This window comes from Glandiceps talaboti, chromosome 16, assembly GCF_964340395.1.
Source record: "Glandiceps talaboti chromosome 16, keGlaTala1.1, whole genome shotgun sequence".
In the NCBI taxonomy this organism is placed as follows: Eukaryota; Metazoa; Hemichordata; class Enteropneusta; family Spengelidae; genus Glandiceps; species Glandiceps talaboti.
The window spans coordinates 19,284,819-19,299,974 of record NC_135564.1 but is presented as its reverse complement, the minus strand read 5'-3'; the positions used below and the strand labels follow the sequence as shown (position 1 = coordinate 19,299,974).

Genomic DNA, 15,156 nt, shown 5'->3' with positions numbered 1-15,156 from the left:
ATGAATTTTTAAATAGCTTGCTAACAAATAAATAAAACGGACAACTATAAAGCAGGAGTGAAAATATAACCTCCGTATAATTCCCGTTGGCAGGGGTAATACTTTATATTGTTAATAGTTAAGCTATTTACAATCATATATCCCTGCATACCACAATTGCGAATATTTCTTTGAAAACAATGTTTCGGGTGGACCTGATTCTAGATTTCCCTTTAAAAAGACGCAGGTTATTAAAAGTATTTTCGTTCTTACACAATACTCAAAACTTATACACACCTGATTAGTTAATATTGAATGCCTCAATACAATTTGTAACGCATCTTATTCATACCTGGTTATAGCTAAATATTCTCTGTTTATTTCATTAGTCTTCATTCATCTCATTGAAATATTTTTAAAACTAGAGAGATTAATATAACAAGAAATTATACTAATATTTTTAGCGGATTGTTCCATCACATGGCGCCGTGGCTTAGCTGGTTAAAGTGCCTGTCTAGTAAACAGGAGATCCTGGGTTCAAATCCCAGCGGTGCCTATTTTGTCAATGCTTTATCGAGCATCCCCAGCACACATACCCATTTTGGTCAATGCTCAGACCACCAACTGGAGGTCTGCGGTCAGTGTAACCAACCATAGTTTTTAATAGATTTTCACTGGCCAAAGTGTTTCCTCTCCTGTCCAACAATCCATTTGCTTTTGAAATGTGAAGATTTCAACTAAATTCAATAATACTCATTCTCACATCAGTTTTGCTTATTTCAACTTGAAGTGGTTGTGATTATGTTTGATATCCAAATTGAGCATTATGTTAATAATTCAGATATTTGTAAACTTAAGAAAAGTTAATATTTCAACAGTCTTTTGTTCCATATATATATTGCGACATGGCCAGCCTATTGCCATTCGGTACATTGGAAATGTGATAATAAACAGAATTCGGTTACGTTGCTATATGATATACAGAAAGTGCTTGACCCAATTATTTCAACCCTGAGTCACAAAAAGCCATTGAGAGTCTCCTGCAATTACCACGTTTCCGTGACAACAAAATAGTTATGGCAGCGGTGGGATTCGAACCCACGCCATCGAAATGACTGGTGCCTTAAACCAGCGCCTTAGACCACTCGGCCACGCTACCTTGCTATCATACTGATTATTTAACTTTGAAAAAAATAATATCTATCAAGGCAAGACTGTGATCATACTACATACTGTTTCTGGTCTGTTCGACTGAGCCAGCCATAGCCACTTTCAATCATATTAAAATCATTCAATATAATGACTGTATTCAACCTTGCAAATTATTACTCTCTCGTTTCAAACACGAGAAAGGAAACACACCATCATATAGATCTTGTGATTTAACGATCATCACAATGTAACAGAGGTATAGCTTCCATGGTAACCTGATACTGAAAGTGGGAGAGAGACATATGTAGATTAGGAAAATTGATTAAACACAATACACAAGATGTAATAAAAGCAGTTAAAACTTGGCCTAAGAAAAACGTTGGATATTTTGTTAATACAAACTCTGACCTGCAGAATCCTACTGTCTTAAGACCAATGGAAATTGTGACGTATTGCTAAGTCTAAGATATGTCTTAAGTATTTCAAACATAATAAAGTATATTACGAGTCCAATAACTGAAAACATTTAAACTAATCTAATTAGTTATGCATGAAGCCCAACCTTCACCACTCAAACCAGAGTAAGGTACTAAGGATGTGATTTTGACATGTAAACTATGTAACTGACTTACTGTTTATAAATCACTTCATGTCAAGTAAATCATAAAAGATAGTATTTACTGTCACAATTTATAAATAGAAATCGACTATTTTAGCAATTGATAATTTGTTCGCTACATTGGAATCAAGTAATAATAATAAATATGTAATGTTATTGATTTATTGCTAATAATTATAAACGTACATTAATATAAATTTATCTGCTAAATTACAAACTGTCAACATTTTCCAAATCAAGAGTCAAGGAAAATAACAAAACATAACGACGGAAAACACACACTATGCGGAAAATTAGGAAAATTGCCATCTCATGAACATTGAGAAGAAAATGTTCGTTCTACCAGATATATGTCGTAGTAGTAGTGACACTAGGTGAAGACCGGACACTTTACATCCGATGAACACATTCTAAAACTTGTACTCAGTAAATTCATATGAAGGACGCCCCCAATATGTGGAGGAACGTGAGGATTTAATCGTTTCCGGGAAATGAACATACACCATACCCGTGAGTGAATAGATTTACGGTAGGTCAACCATGTGGCAAATGTTCCACAAATGACAGTAAACTTAATAGTACAACCTTGACAGACAATTTGACACCGTGAATACGATAAATGAACGTGTTCAAACTCAAGGTCATCTGTGAGCTGGTCGTCTTAAGGTAGGTATTAATCGGCACTTTCATGAATTGTAGAATACACGTCCCTGTGTAGTCTCATGCATTGTATCAGATGTTCACTGCCACTGGTCTTTCGGCTTCTTTGAATGTTTTCATTAGACGTAGAATGTCTCGAATGAAGTTGACCTACCACGTAACATTACTACACGCCATAGGTCGGTTGCAATACAATACAAGTTCCTCTTTTTAGTTCCGAGCGCTCTCAGTCCGAGGTTCTACAGAACGATGTTATCACCGTGCTATCAAAAACAATAAGACAATACTATTGACCTCTTGCCACTGAACAAGACAAAGAGGTTAAAAAGAGGCGTAGCCATTTCATCTCAGCGTCCTACCCAGTAGAACTTAAATATAAGCCTAGGGAGGAAATCACATCTCGTCAAAGTAGTTGATCGTTGTATTACTTTCCTGGTTAGCTTTAACATACATTTTGACATCGTATTCCCTGAGATGTTTTGGTTTCAACCTCTCAACTCTGTATGTAGCTCAGACAACTAATGGTCTGAGATCAAATATTGTATTCAGGTCAAGGTCATAGCTAGCATATGGACTTCTTAAACTACCATGTAAATAATTTAACCATTTACTATTAATTGTGAGATTAGCTGCAATTAGTGCATTTGCAGTAGCAGCTATAGCAGAGCAATACATAGTTACTTACAAATTAAAAGCTCATTTCCGTATTATGATTACCTATATATCATTGAGACACTGAGGTCACAGTGACCTCCATTCCAGTCAAGGATGTACTTTATATGAGGTTCATTACAAATACATCCATCAACTTATACACTGACATTGCCCCCATTTCAATACATTAGACTTAAATTTACTTTGTATCAGAATGTGAAGTGTGACAACTACAAAATATCTTCACCGGATCAAATTAGCCAACTTTCTACCATTCATTGCAACTGCCTGGATTTAGCCACGCTTTTATAAGGCTCACACTTGTGGGTACCTCTTGTAATCATGATTTTAAAAAACACTCATTAAAATTGATATTGATGCATTCGCGCCATTTTTATATTGAAATCAACAAGAGCCCAATATATATATATATATATATATATATATGTGTGTGTGTGTGTGTGTGTGTGTGTGTGTGTGTGTGTGTGTGTGTGTGTGTGTGTGTGTGTGTTTTATTTGCATGTTGCAAGCATTTTAAGCGCTCTCAATACGTCCCAAGAGGAACCATCGTTTTCCCCCGATTTACATAACGATAGGAACGCATAACAAAAGAACCTACTACATAATAGATATCACCATTGCTGGGATAGGGTGCGAACTTACAAAATGTTCACCTAAATCGATTTGCGGACTAATAAAACGAAATATGATATTCTCTAAATGCAATATAATGTTCTAAATTGTACGCATACTTCAAAATGTACATCCAGGTAATCGAAAAAGTATGGAACGAGTAGACATTTGGATTTGAAGTCGTCCCCCCCCCCCCCATCCAGAAAATGAACTGTCTATCCACTGATGTATTCGCAAGTATAAAACTCTTTAGCTCATTTATTCGCAAGTTTGCAATTGCATGCTATTAAGATCGAGGTCGGCTAATACCAATTTGTATATTAATTGTAACTCACTTTTCTTGAAGATTGACAGTACAGACGAGCAGAGAATCGCCATCGTACATTATGGCTCAGCAAGTTCATGGTCTACAGATTTTCGGCTTGGTACTCGCCATTCTGCTTTGTCAGATAACCGTGAGAGGAGATGACATCGAGGAGCTTAACGTAGCTGCTTTCAACGTTCAAGTATTTGGAACAACTAAAATGTCAAAACCTGATGTTGTCAACACCTTGATACAGGTAGGGGTTGCAGCCATGTTATTTTATTCATACATATTATGCACAGTACAGCCGGAAGGAAGCTCAAGTTTTGACCTGTGTAAAAGTTTGGTTATGTATATATATTTAGACGAACATTATAGTTTATACATTTCTTTATATTTAGACGAACGCATTTGCGCATAACTTTAATAAGTTTGCTACTTACGTCAGAGTTTGTGACACGCGTACGGAGTCATTAGTAAAGGGGCTCAAGTTCGATCATGGTTAAAGTCCAAGGTTTCAATCCCAGACTCACATTAATCATTAATATTATCTTAGCCATATACGATAACTCTTCTTCTTGACCATCCTTTTCCTATGGCTCTGGTAAACAACTGGGTCGACTTATTATCTGAGGAGAGTGGTCATTCGAATTACGTATACTTCGATCATGGAGGTAGAACGTCCTTCCTACCTCTATGCTTCAGTCATAGCATATAATATTAAGATCATGGAAGTATCACCCATTTCCATGGTGAGATATTCATAAATACATCCATGTTTTTTTTAAATGATATATAAGTCTGTATGTAACATTGTATTACTCTTCTTAATACATCCATGTTGTAACTGGTCCCTTCCTGAAAGGGAATTGAAAAGATGGAATCTGCATTTTCGTCAGACAGTGCATGTCAAGCTCAAGTCATGGAGGCATGTCCTCCCTTATACCTTCATGCTCAAATCAAAGTATACATATACGTATATATCGGAGAGTATATTGTTCATGGTTCCAAGAATCAATATGACAGTAAAGTATAGTTACTTTGGAATAGTAAAAATGGAAACGAACGCGACGTTATCGCGCTGTCCTATACGCATATACATGTATTACTACATTTAAACATAGTCATTACATTTCGCTTAATCTCCTCTCGTCTTTTTACACTCTTAAACACATCCTTTATGAGCTACAATAATGAAGGTTCCTTTTACATTGTTTCCTCATTCAGTCATTATTCTAATTCAGTTACTAGTATGTCATTCATTGACAACAGATTTGGTGTACATTGTCCATGTTTTATTACATAATCTTTCATAGTCTTTCACTTTTATAGTATTATAACTCTGCATCGTTTCCCACGTTTATAATGTTGACAAACATATACGAGACCTAAAATAAATTGTATGGTTCCGATTACGCTCAATTTTAGAATAGACTTATTTTTTTCACGTGTGAGTGTCTAGTTCAGGCAGTTATGTTTCCGTTGTTTTCCATGTTATTGGTTAAATTTCTTCCCCGACCCGTCAGATGTACAGCTATTAGAGATTGGAAGAACAGTTTGACACTGTCTTTTCAAGTTGATGTCAGTCTCCGTATCCACTATTTCTCGCGAGACTTCACAGTTTTCGCGATATTTTTCTCTCGAATACGTAAAACAAAGTTCAGGGTTGACAGTGAAAAGGTAGATGGGGTCGAATAACCGCAATCAAACAGTTTTTTAAAAGCCTAACCCGACAGATCGTCCTAATTTAAGCCGCCGACCATACACATTTTTGACATTCAAGACGGTAAAATAGAAAGAATTTAGAAATTTTAATTCGTGCCAAAGTATCTGCTGTCATCAATTCGTAATTACTGTGTTTGGGTTCAGACATGACACTGCTTATACATGTCGCCAAACACATAGTTAGAGAAATGAATATGGCTCACATGGGTGTCAAAACAATAGGTACACTATTATCGTATGTCTGGAGATGTCATTCAAGTTAAAGTTTAGTATACTTTCTTTCATCTCCATGACGCTCATAATTATGCATGACCTATTGTTATCTTACAAGCTCATCTCATATGCGTGACTTATTGTAATTTAAACGGAGTGTCTCGTGACCAATAGGTTATGCATAACTATGTGTTTGGCGTCATATACAAGCATGTCTGAACCCAAACACAGTAATTACGAATTCATGACACTTCCGTCATTGTTTTAATTCCATTAAAGAGAAACCAGGTCTTTTCAGACTGTAAGATACATTTATACAGTACTGTCTGGATATTGTTTTCGTCTACTTAACATATTTTGCCTTCAATAACATCTGATCAATCTATCACAGAAGTATTGTGACCAACGAGTAGCTGGTATGAGGGAAGGAACAATTTCTCAACAAGAATAATTAATAAAAATACGATTTTTTTTTTATGTTTGCCTTCGTTGTTTGTGCCTTATCGGGTTTAATGCCACATAGAATTATGTGTATTTCCGCTTTAATTATCACTTTCGTTTCCAATTTTGTTTTTAAATGCGTCATATATATGGGTTTTTTTTGTATTTAAAATATTTTTTATTGGAGTAAAAAAGAAGTTATACATAGCAGGTTTTTACAGTATCTGGATAAAACACAAAATGATTTCTTTACAGAATTCAAACTTATTTTTCTATTCCCTTCTTAATGCTGGGTCTTGGACAATGTGTTTTAGATAACTTCCCCATTTCTTTATATGTGAGTTGGGTCTTGGACAATGTGCTTTAGATAACTTCCCCATTTCTTTATGTGTGAGTTGAGCTTATGCCTCCTTTTTGCAATATTATACTCAATTTTCTATATGTTTAACTTTTCATGCAATTATTCATTACATGCTAATTCTTTGGCCATTTGGCGATCGTTAAGACGTAGTGTACGGATTTTTCACAGATGCACTTGCGTAGTGCATCTTTAAATGTCCAGTTCTTCGTAATACAGAGTCTGTGACGTAAACAGCGAAGTACAGAACTAAAAAAAAGTTTCAATGTACAACATTTACTTTACAGATTATCCAACGTTACGACATCGTCGTTATACAAGAGATACGAGATAGTTCAGGCACTGCGATCTACGCGTTACTGAATGCTGTCAACAGTGCTTCAAGCCAACAATACTCCCTGGCTATCAGTCCTCGACTTGGACGCACAAGCTCTAAAGAACAATACGGGTTTTTATACAGGTAAGGAAATACAGTTGAATATTAACCTTCATGATCTCAAATACAAATATGTATATATAGTGACCTTTTGCATATGTTACAATATGTCACTTTTGAATTACTTGGTATAATCAATGATCTCCACAGACTTGGGGGCCAAACATGGTGGTTAATTTTCATAATTTATGTATATATTTCTACATAATATTTGCATGATATTTGCATATATTTGTACTATTCTCTCTCAATTAATCAATCATATTTTTGACATTACTAATACAATAGATAAAGATGGGTAGGCTTTGTTACATGGTACATGTATAATATCCAAGACGTGGTGATTTTTTCTTAAACTTTGACACAGTATTTTTTTCAATTATTATCCAGTATCATAAATTACTTGTGCTGTACTTACATAGAAACATATAAGCACTAATTTATCAAATAAAGGATATACTAGTGTACATTTCACAATAATATACTGAATATGGGTTACTTAATTACTTTGTAATTCTACCTTGATGTCCGTAATTGAACCTCAAGAACCAGTATGATGGATGATGACAAAATGAGTATAATAATTATATGCAATTAACCTTCATTAAAACCAAATAAGCTTTAGCATGAATTCAATTTAAAATGTTACTACATTATCGGTAAATTTGTACGACACTATCGGTAACAATAATTACTACATTATTGGTCAATTGATACATTATCGGTTAATTTTGATACATTATCGCTAATCTTTTCACTACATTATCGGGTTACATAATCGGTTAGTTACTACGTTATCATTTGTGACACGGGCACTCCTTATGCAAACTCCAGCCGTTTTTCTTGAGTTACGATGTGATGATTTCACCTCTTTTTCAGACCAGACAAAGTAACTGTGATTGATAGTTACACTTATAATGACGTCAGTGATTTTTTTGAACGTGAACCATTCATAGTCCGATTCTCCTCTCCTAAAACAGGTAAGTAATAGTTTGGGAAACGTACTACAATTAAAAAACCGAAACCTGAACATTTCATCTGGTTCGACAAAACTGTTACTAAAATTACTGCATTTCATTATCTGTCTCAACAAAAATCTTACAAAAACTGCTTTGATCGTCTTGCTTGACAAATATCTCTGTTGGTAAGATTTTTGTTGAGCCAGATCATAAAATTTAGCATTGATGGTAAGATTTGGTTGAGCCAGACAATAAAATCTAACAGTATTAATAAGATTTTGGTTGAGCATTTTGTGTCAGGTCTTGCGATTTTGATTGTAGTAGTACTCCGAGAGATTTTTGTACAGCCAACTTGGATTTTATATTTAAAGTTGTATCAATTGTAGTTAGAGTTTCTCTCTGTAGTTGGAGTTACTTTCCGATAAACCAGTACATGACATGGTCGATAGCAACACGATCTGGATCAGGCTGCGTTTATATTTTGTATAGCGTCTGCAAGAAATCAGTGTTACAGCAACCTCTGACTGCCTTACAAATAAAACATGATGTGCACGAACTGAATTTACTCCCATCCTAACATCACAGTTACTAAACTGAAATACATGCAGTGGTAACCTTCATATGATGTGTCATGTATAATTGTGGTACATTGTATGGGGTACTGGATGACGAAATCCATGTCGTCAAATTTCAAACCAGCCATCATGAAAATGCGACGATTTGGCCAATTATCATACTTCTCCGTTTTATTTCAGTGGTGTCTGACTTTGTCATGGTCGTTATCCATACTAAACCATCGGATGCAGTAAATGAAATCAGTGGATTGGTTTCTGTTTATGACGATATCGTTAACAGGTGGAATATTCAGGTAGGAGCTGAGATCATCTCAAATCTGTTCAAATAAACTAGTCTCATGTGTTGTGTTCATTTATGATTGTTTGTTCTTGGCACGCAATACACACATACACATGTATTATTACCAATGCAAGTGATACAAATACATACATACATACATACATACATACATACATACATACATACATACATACATACATATGAACGTACGTACGTATGAACGTACGTACGTACGTACATACATACATACATACATACATACATACATACATACATACACACACACACACTTATTGAATTTATTTTACATGCCACACAACCTGGAAAACGTCAAAGTGTCTTTTTTTCATTCCAAAGTGTCGATGTTGTCATCGGTAATAGAATGATGTATTTTGTGCTATACTTCGTCTTTGTATAAAATTCTGAGTCAAGTTGAATCGATTTGAAATCAACCTTGAATTGGTTTTAAAAGTTTTATCATTTAATATATGATGGGACGTCTAAGATTTCATTTTATTCTACTCACATACTACGTTGGATTTTTTCACAGGATGCCGTCATTTTAGGAGATTTCAACGCTGGTTGTGATTACGTGGACGACTCTGATTGGCAGAATATTGCCCTGCGTACTGACGTTCGATTTACATGGTTAATTGATGATCGAACTGACACCACTGTTTCTAATACATTCTGTGCTTACGATAGGTTTGAAATATTCTCATTTATAACGTATATGGAAATGGAGACGGGCCACGAATACAGAACCAACTGCACAACAGATATATATATTTGTATTCCATTATAGTAAGCTAAGATTTGAGCTAAGGATATGGTCATACTCCTAGCATAAACATGATGCGTATTTCGGGGTTTTAACAACACGAACTTATTAGCCTCGTTTTTCTCAACAACGTTTACTAGTACTATGAATACCACGAGACTAAAAGAACGATGAATCTTTCCTTCTGCATATACCACCTAATAGTATTCCGTTAAACGATCATTTCTGAAATTCATTCATTTGTGAATAACTACTTCTCTCCCCTCATTCTTTGAAAAAGTGATCTGGACGTGATCCACACCTACTTTTAAAGATACTTTTCCCTCAGGTTGAGTCTTTCCTATGCGTCATGATGTATATATGTACCGTATGATATATAAAAAACTTAGCCCACCAAGTGGAAATATAATGCTCTTAAAGTGTATAATAACGAAGTGCTCAAAAACGATCAATTTTATTCATTTGTACTATTATTACCAGTCTCATCACATACGAAGACACCATTTCACAGACTAAATAATGAGTGTATTTCACTATTTTTTCTTTATTTACAGAATCGTCGTTGCTGGTCCGAACATGATGAAAGGTATCTGGCTAAACAGCGCCAGTGTGTTTTATTTTGACGAGGCCTACGGTCTCAGTGACGATCAGGTAATGGAGATGCGAATTTTTGGTAGTAAATGTTTAGCAACATCATACTGTCTTTTAGACCAAGATACGCATGCGTATGATTCACACAAAAAAAGAGAACTGTCCTTGATTTACTCTTACAAACATTGGTCTTTTTTGTATGGAAAGCTGATTGGATAATGTTTTGGAAATTGGCTTGTGGAATATGCACTAGATTTTAGAGATTTACGGATGTTGTTTATCCTTCAATGTATTTAACATGTGTAATGTTATTGGTTTTTGTTTAGGCCAGTGACGTTAGCGACCATTATCCAATTACTTTTAAGCTGTTACCAAAACGTAAGTACGAAATGTCTTTTTCAATTTTATCTGAATGTTGTGTACGTTCTCCACCCTGTCAATTTCATCAACATAATTGACTGGTGAAATGCGACGCCTTATTTGTGATTTTCGCAGAAAATAAGCATTATTTCACTGGTCGCATGTATATACTCAGTGAAAGATGTGTTGACTGTATTCGGTAGCATGTAGGGACAGACAGACAGACAGACAGACAGACAGACAGACAGGCAGGCAGACAGACAGACAGACAGACAGACAGACAGACAGACAGACAGACAGACAGACAGACAGACAGACAGACAGACATGGCTAGGAGTGGACGCATTTTAAAGAGTACAAAGTTAACTGTTACAGGACAGACAGACAGACAGACAGACAGACAGACAGAGATCATTGCGAACAGCGATATTGGAGACGGGAGTGCCAAGGAGCAAAGAGTCCCTGTAGCCTTCTTAGGGGAAACAACCGTTAGACACCCTTGTTTGTATCTATATTGTCAAAAACAAACATCCCATTGGTGTCTTTCAAACTAGGTCATCTTCCAGCAAGGTCTGAGTAAAGAATTGCGTCACTCACATAATGCCATATACCTATAGTCTTCTGAGTTACATAGCAAGATACTACAATTGACACTTCATGCATATATCCAAAGGACAAAACACTAAATTTGTGCACAGAAGAAAAAATGATATTATCCCACCCTTTGCATCAAATCTTCATAATATTCTCAGACTTTGTAAACGTAGCAAACAGCTGACCACCTTTACCGTCACAGTGGTCATTTTCCTCCTCCAGTGATGACGCCGTCCATGTTCTACCACGTTCAAGGAATTCTATGTATACCACCAAGTCAATGCGTGAGTCGACGTGGTATTGGCATCCGAGAATCCCTATTTTCAACTTGAGAAGGTACTATGCAATGTCACCAATTTGACACTTTGGTTATTGTGTTTTAAATATGCAAAATAATGCATGAGCCACAAAAAGCTAAAGTAATGCATGATCAATTCAATTTACAGCTAGGTTTCCGTCATCCCTTGCTAGTTCATATATGCTTTACCTATCGCCGTAAAACCATTCTTGCGTTAACAGTAGAATTTTTCCAAAGAGTGGAAGTGGCAAAATGACACTGGCTCGTAAAGCAACTTTCGCATTTCTTCATTATGTCTATAAGTTGACAGATAGTATGTGTAAATGATTGGCGGAATTCAATATACACAGGGAACCTTACACATCCTAGCACTGCTAGGATGTGGCCACATCCTAGTGCTAAGAAGAAGAGCACAACCATGTACCAGCTGTGTGCCTCACAGCCCCGTTACAGGGCATATATTTCCACAGCCCTGGTACATGGTTGTGAAAAATAAACCTGTTACATGGATGTGGAATACCACCTCTGTGCCACAACTGTTTTTCACATCCCAGTACCATAGCTGTGTACTACACACCTGGCACACAGTTATGCACATACATGTAGCAGCTATGGTGAAATAACACCCTGTAGCAACCCTTTGTTCATATCTGACTAGCATGGCTCACATAGCTGGTACATGGCTGTGGGAAACACATATGTTACAGATATGCTAACATAGCTGGTACATAGCTGTGGAAAAAACTCTTGTAAATGGATGTTGTAAAAACCTATGCTGCATTGCTACTTTTCACATGTTACATTGATGTTGGCATACCAGTTACACATCTGTCAAAATTAGGTGTGTTACACCTATAGTGTGTTGGCCAGAGCTGTTACAGGGATATTGTACACATAGCTGGTACAATCCCCATGGCTCCACTGAACTGGTACAGCTATGTGCACAACCCTGTCCCAGGTATGCAGTGCAGCTTCCGAGAGCATATAGAAACAATTTAACGCTGAATAAACATGGGCCAATGCACTGGAGCAAACAATTATGGAAAGTGAGGAAAATAGACTGGAATTTTGGAATGCCACATAGATTTCTAAAATAAGAGACATAACATGATTTTACAAAAATGTCACCTTAACTGTAGCTCTTTGTGCTTAGGGGACCAACGAAAGGTTGTTTTCACTAACTCAGCATCGCGAAATCTCGCGATATTAGAGTTTTAACGATTAGAAATTCTGGCTGTTAAGAGGAATGATGCGCACAAGGGCGAGGCAATATGGGTTAACCACGTTAAAAGCTTCGTTTTACTCTCACAACTGGGCATTGTGTAGTCATTATTTGAAGAGATGTGAAGCTCCTCATATTGTTTACTCCCAGAATGCCTCGCCCAGCGTACAGCAGGCCTCTTTGCAGTGACATTTTGCTATTCCAGTTTGGAGAGGTCAGGCAAGGCAGGGTTGGTGAAATGATTTCTCTGACTTCTCTACACATAAAGTATAAAACCATCAACAAACAAGCAATTAATGTCAGTTTTAGGCTTTCCATATATAATTATTTGTATATTTATTTCACATTTTTTTATTACAGTTGGAAACGCCATAATGTCTAACACCAAACTCCAGACCTCCTACACTGTCTTTGACGAACGGGTTCCCACTGAGTCATATAGAAGCGTTTTCGCATTCTCCTCTCAGGTTTCAAATATGGGATTCAAAACCGACAAACTCTACACCAGGAGTGGACGAACTGCTGTGGTGATCGCGTCCAAACGTATAGCAGAGCGCCACCAAGTGGTACAAACCTTAAATGTTTTATACACCAATTTTCCAAATTTGCTGTCTTCTCAGCAAATCGCTGTGGCGAAGGAAAACCTCGAATCTGGCTTCAATGATGCCGTGGCTATATCATTGCTGCCTATCTCTAACCGGGATTGGTACGTGGAGGTAGCATGTGCTCTCGACGATAAACGCACTGTCGACTGTAGCCTAACTATTGATCACTAAACGTACGGATATTACTTATACATGTAGTTCTTACCAACGGAACGTATTGTCGATAAAGCCAGTAATTAAAATACTCCTCCCTCTCGGAAATTAGTTTTCACAAATTATCAAACCACATACAATGGTTTAAAAAAAAAAACCTGATGCAATCAACTTGCTTGATTTGTATTACATATACTTGTACAAGGTGTGATAACCAATCCAATTTTCCAAACGCAAAAATCATTTAGTAGCATACATACAGCGAGAAGAACGTTCGCAATTCTATATTCCATTCATAAACTCACGTTAGGAACCAGTGGGGAAATAATGAACTGTTTGTCCAGACAAAATTTTTTTAGTATAAGAGATATTCTTGTACGTTTTGATTCGCTTCCTTGAAATAAAGGTTACATTACACGTGTGTTTAATAACCACTTAATAAGGGTATACTTGTATGTTTTGGAAATATGTCCTTTGGAAAACGAAGCCCCTCAAAGTTGTGGGCATGTGCAATTGATAAATCAGGGGTGTTTCACAAGTTCACAGTACACATACTAAATGAAGTGTAAGCTTATAAAGACCTTGTTGGTGGTAAAGACGAAATAAACTTTACTGTAAAAACACAACATATAGAAGTCTCATTACTTTAAAAGATGTAAAAGTGGGAATTGTGTTTCATCTTGTCAAACATACCACAGACAAGGAAATTCTGCATGAAAGCATGCACGCACACACACACACACACACACACATACATACATACATACATACATACATACATACATACATACATACATACATACATACGCACTTACGTACGTACATACATAGTATTTACATACATACATACATACATACATACATACATACATACATACATACATACATACATACATACAAGCGTTACATTTGTAACGGTCAAATTACAGAGTTACATTTGTACTTCAACAACTTGAGATGGAAAAGAAGATTTAATTATTTATTTCTGGTTTGCAAGAGATTGTTTTGCGTATATGATCGATGCTATTGTTACCACGTATGTTTTTTTAATTCCATTTGTTTTAGTAAAAGAAGATATCAGATCTAACATCAAGATTCAAAGTTCTTTTACGGTATTTGACAACCACCACATTACAACTACAGAAGACATATCCGAGTTCATTTCATTGTCCAGTCGACATGGTTACCAGATGAGACAATCGGAAAACAAAGAGGGTGATGTCATCAAGGTAGTTGCCTGGCAACAAGTCCAGGGTCGTTCAGGCGTGATGTTAGAAGTTGAAAACCTTAAAAGTAATTACAGCAGCTTGATCAGTGACGAGCTATATGATGTGATTAGAGAGAACCTACAATCTGGATTTACTCATGTAATTGCACATTCACTCGCTACACTGGTAGACACGAGTGTGTGGTTCGTCGAGATAAGGTGTGATTTAGATAATACAGTCTCGTGTTCTATTGGTGTTTTCTCGTCATATTATGAGTCTGACAAATGGAACCATATAACTGTACATGGCCAAATGGATTGCGAGTCAAATCAAATTAACGGTAGTGGCTATGAGAT

At 36.3% G+C, this 15,156-nt stretch overlaps 1 protein-coding gene and 2 non-coding genes across 4 annotated transcripts; 2 read left to right on the top strand and 1 right to left on the bottom strand.

Annotated features, from left to right (window-relative positions):
* The first annotated feature begins 461 nt into the window (after window positions 1–461).
* Window positions 462–535, top strand: Trnat-agu (transfer RNA threonine (anticodon AGU)). Its single transcript has one exon. It is a non-coding gene; the product is annotated as a tRNA-Thr (tRNA).
* Window positions 536–1,056: 521 nt separating this feature from the next.
* Window positions 1,057–1,138, bottom strand: Trnal-aag (transfer RNA leucine (anticodon AAG)). The gene has a single exon. It is a non-coding gene; the product is annotated as a tRNA-Leu (tRNA).
* Window positions 1,139–2,246: 1,108 nt separating this feature from the next.
* LOC144447556 (deoxyribonuclease-1-like) lies at window positions 2,247–14,113 on the top strand. 2 transcript variants are annotated; one of them, XM_078137616.1, is made up of 10 exons: window positions 2,247–2,416; window positions 4,044–4,257; window positions 7,026–7,198; window positions 8,054–8,154; window positions 8,889–9,001; window positions 9,539–9,693; window positions 10,324–10,420; window positions 10,687–10,738; window positions 11,537–11,650; window positions 13,195–13,302. In XM_078137616.1, exons 1-9 carry the CDS (start codon window positions 2,370–2,372, stop codon window positions 11,644–11,646), a joined length of 1,062 nt encoding a protein of 353 aa, XP_077993742.1. In that variant the 5' UTR covers window positions 2,247–2,369; the 3' UTR covers window positions 11,647–11,650; window positions 13,195–13,302. The 2 variants fall into 2 exon arrangements, with proteins under 2 accessions (XP_077993742.1, XP_077993741.1); XM_078137615.1 differs by lacking the exon at window positions 11,537–11,650 and having other exon boundaries at window positions 13,195–14,113.
* The last annotated feature ends 1,043 nt before the right edge of the window (window positions 14,114–15,156 follow it).

Excerpts from the sequence above, each read along its gene's own strand:
- LOC144447556 (XM_078137615.1), top strand. The coding sequence starts at position 2,370 with ATGAACGTGTTCAAACTCAAGGTCATCTGTGAGCTGGTCGTCTTAAG. Across the intron at positions 9,002-9,538 it reads TTAACAGGTGGAATATTCAG|GATGCCGTCATTTTAGGAGA; the intron begins GTAGGAGCTGAG and ends ATTTTTTCACAG. Across the intron at positions 10,739-13,194 it reads TTTTAAGCTGTTACCAAAAC|TTGGAAACGCCATAATGTCT; the intron begins GTAAGTACGAAA and ends TTTTTATTACAG.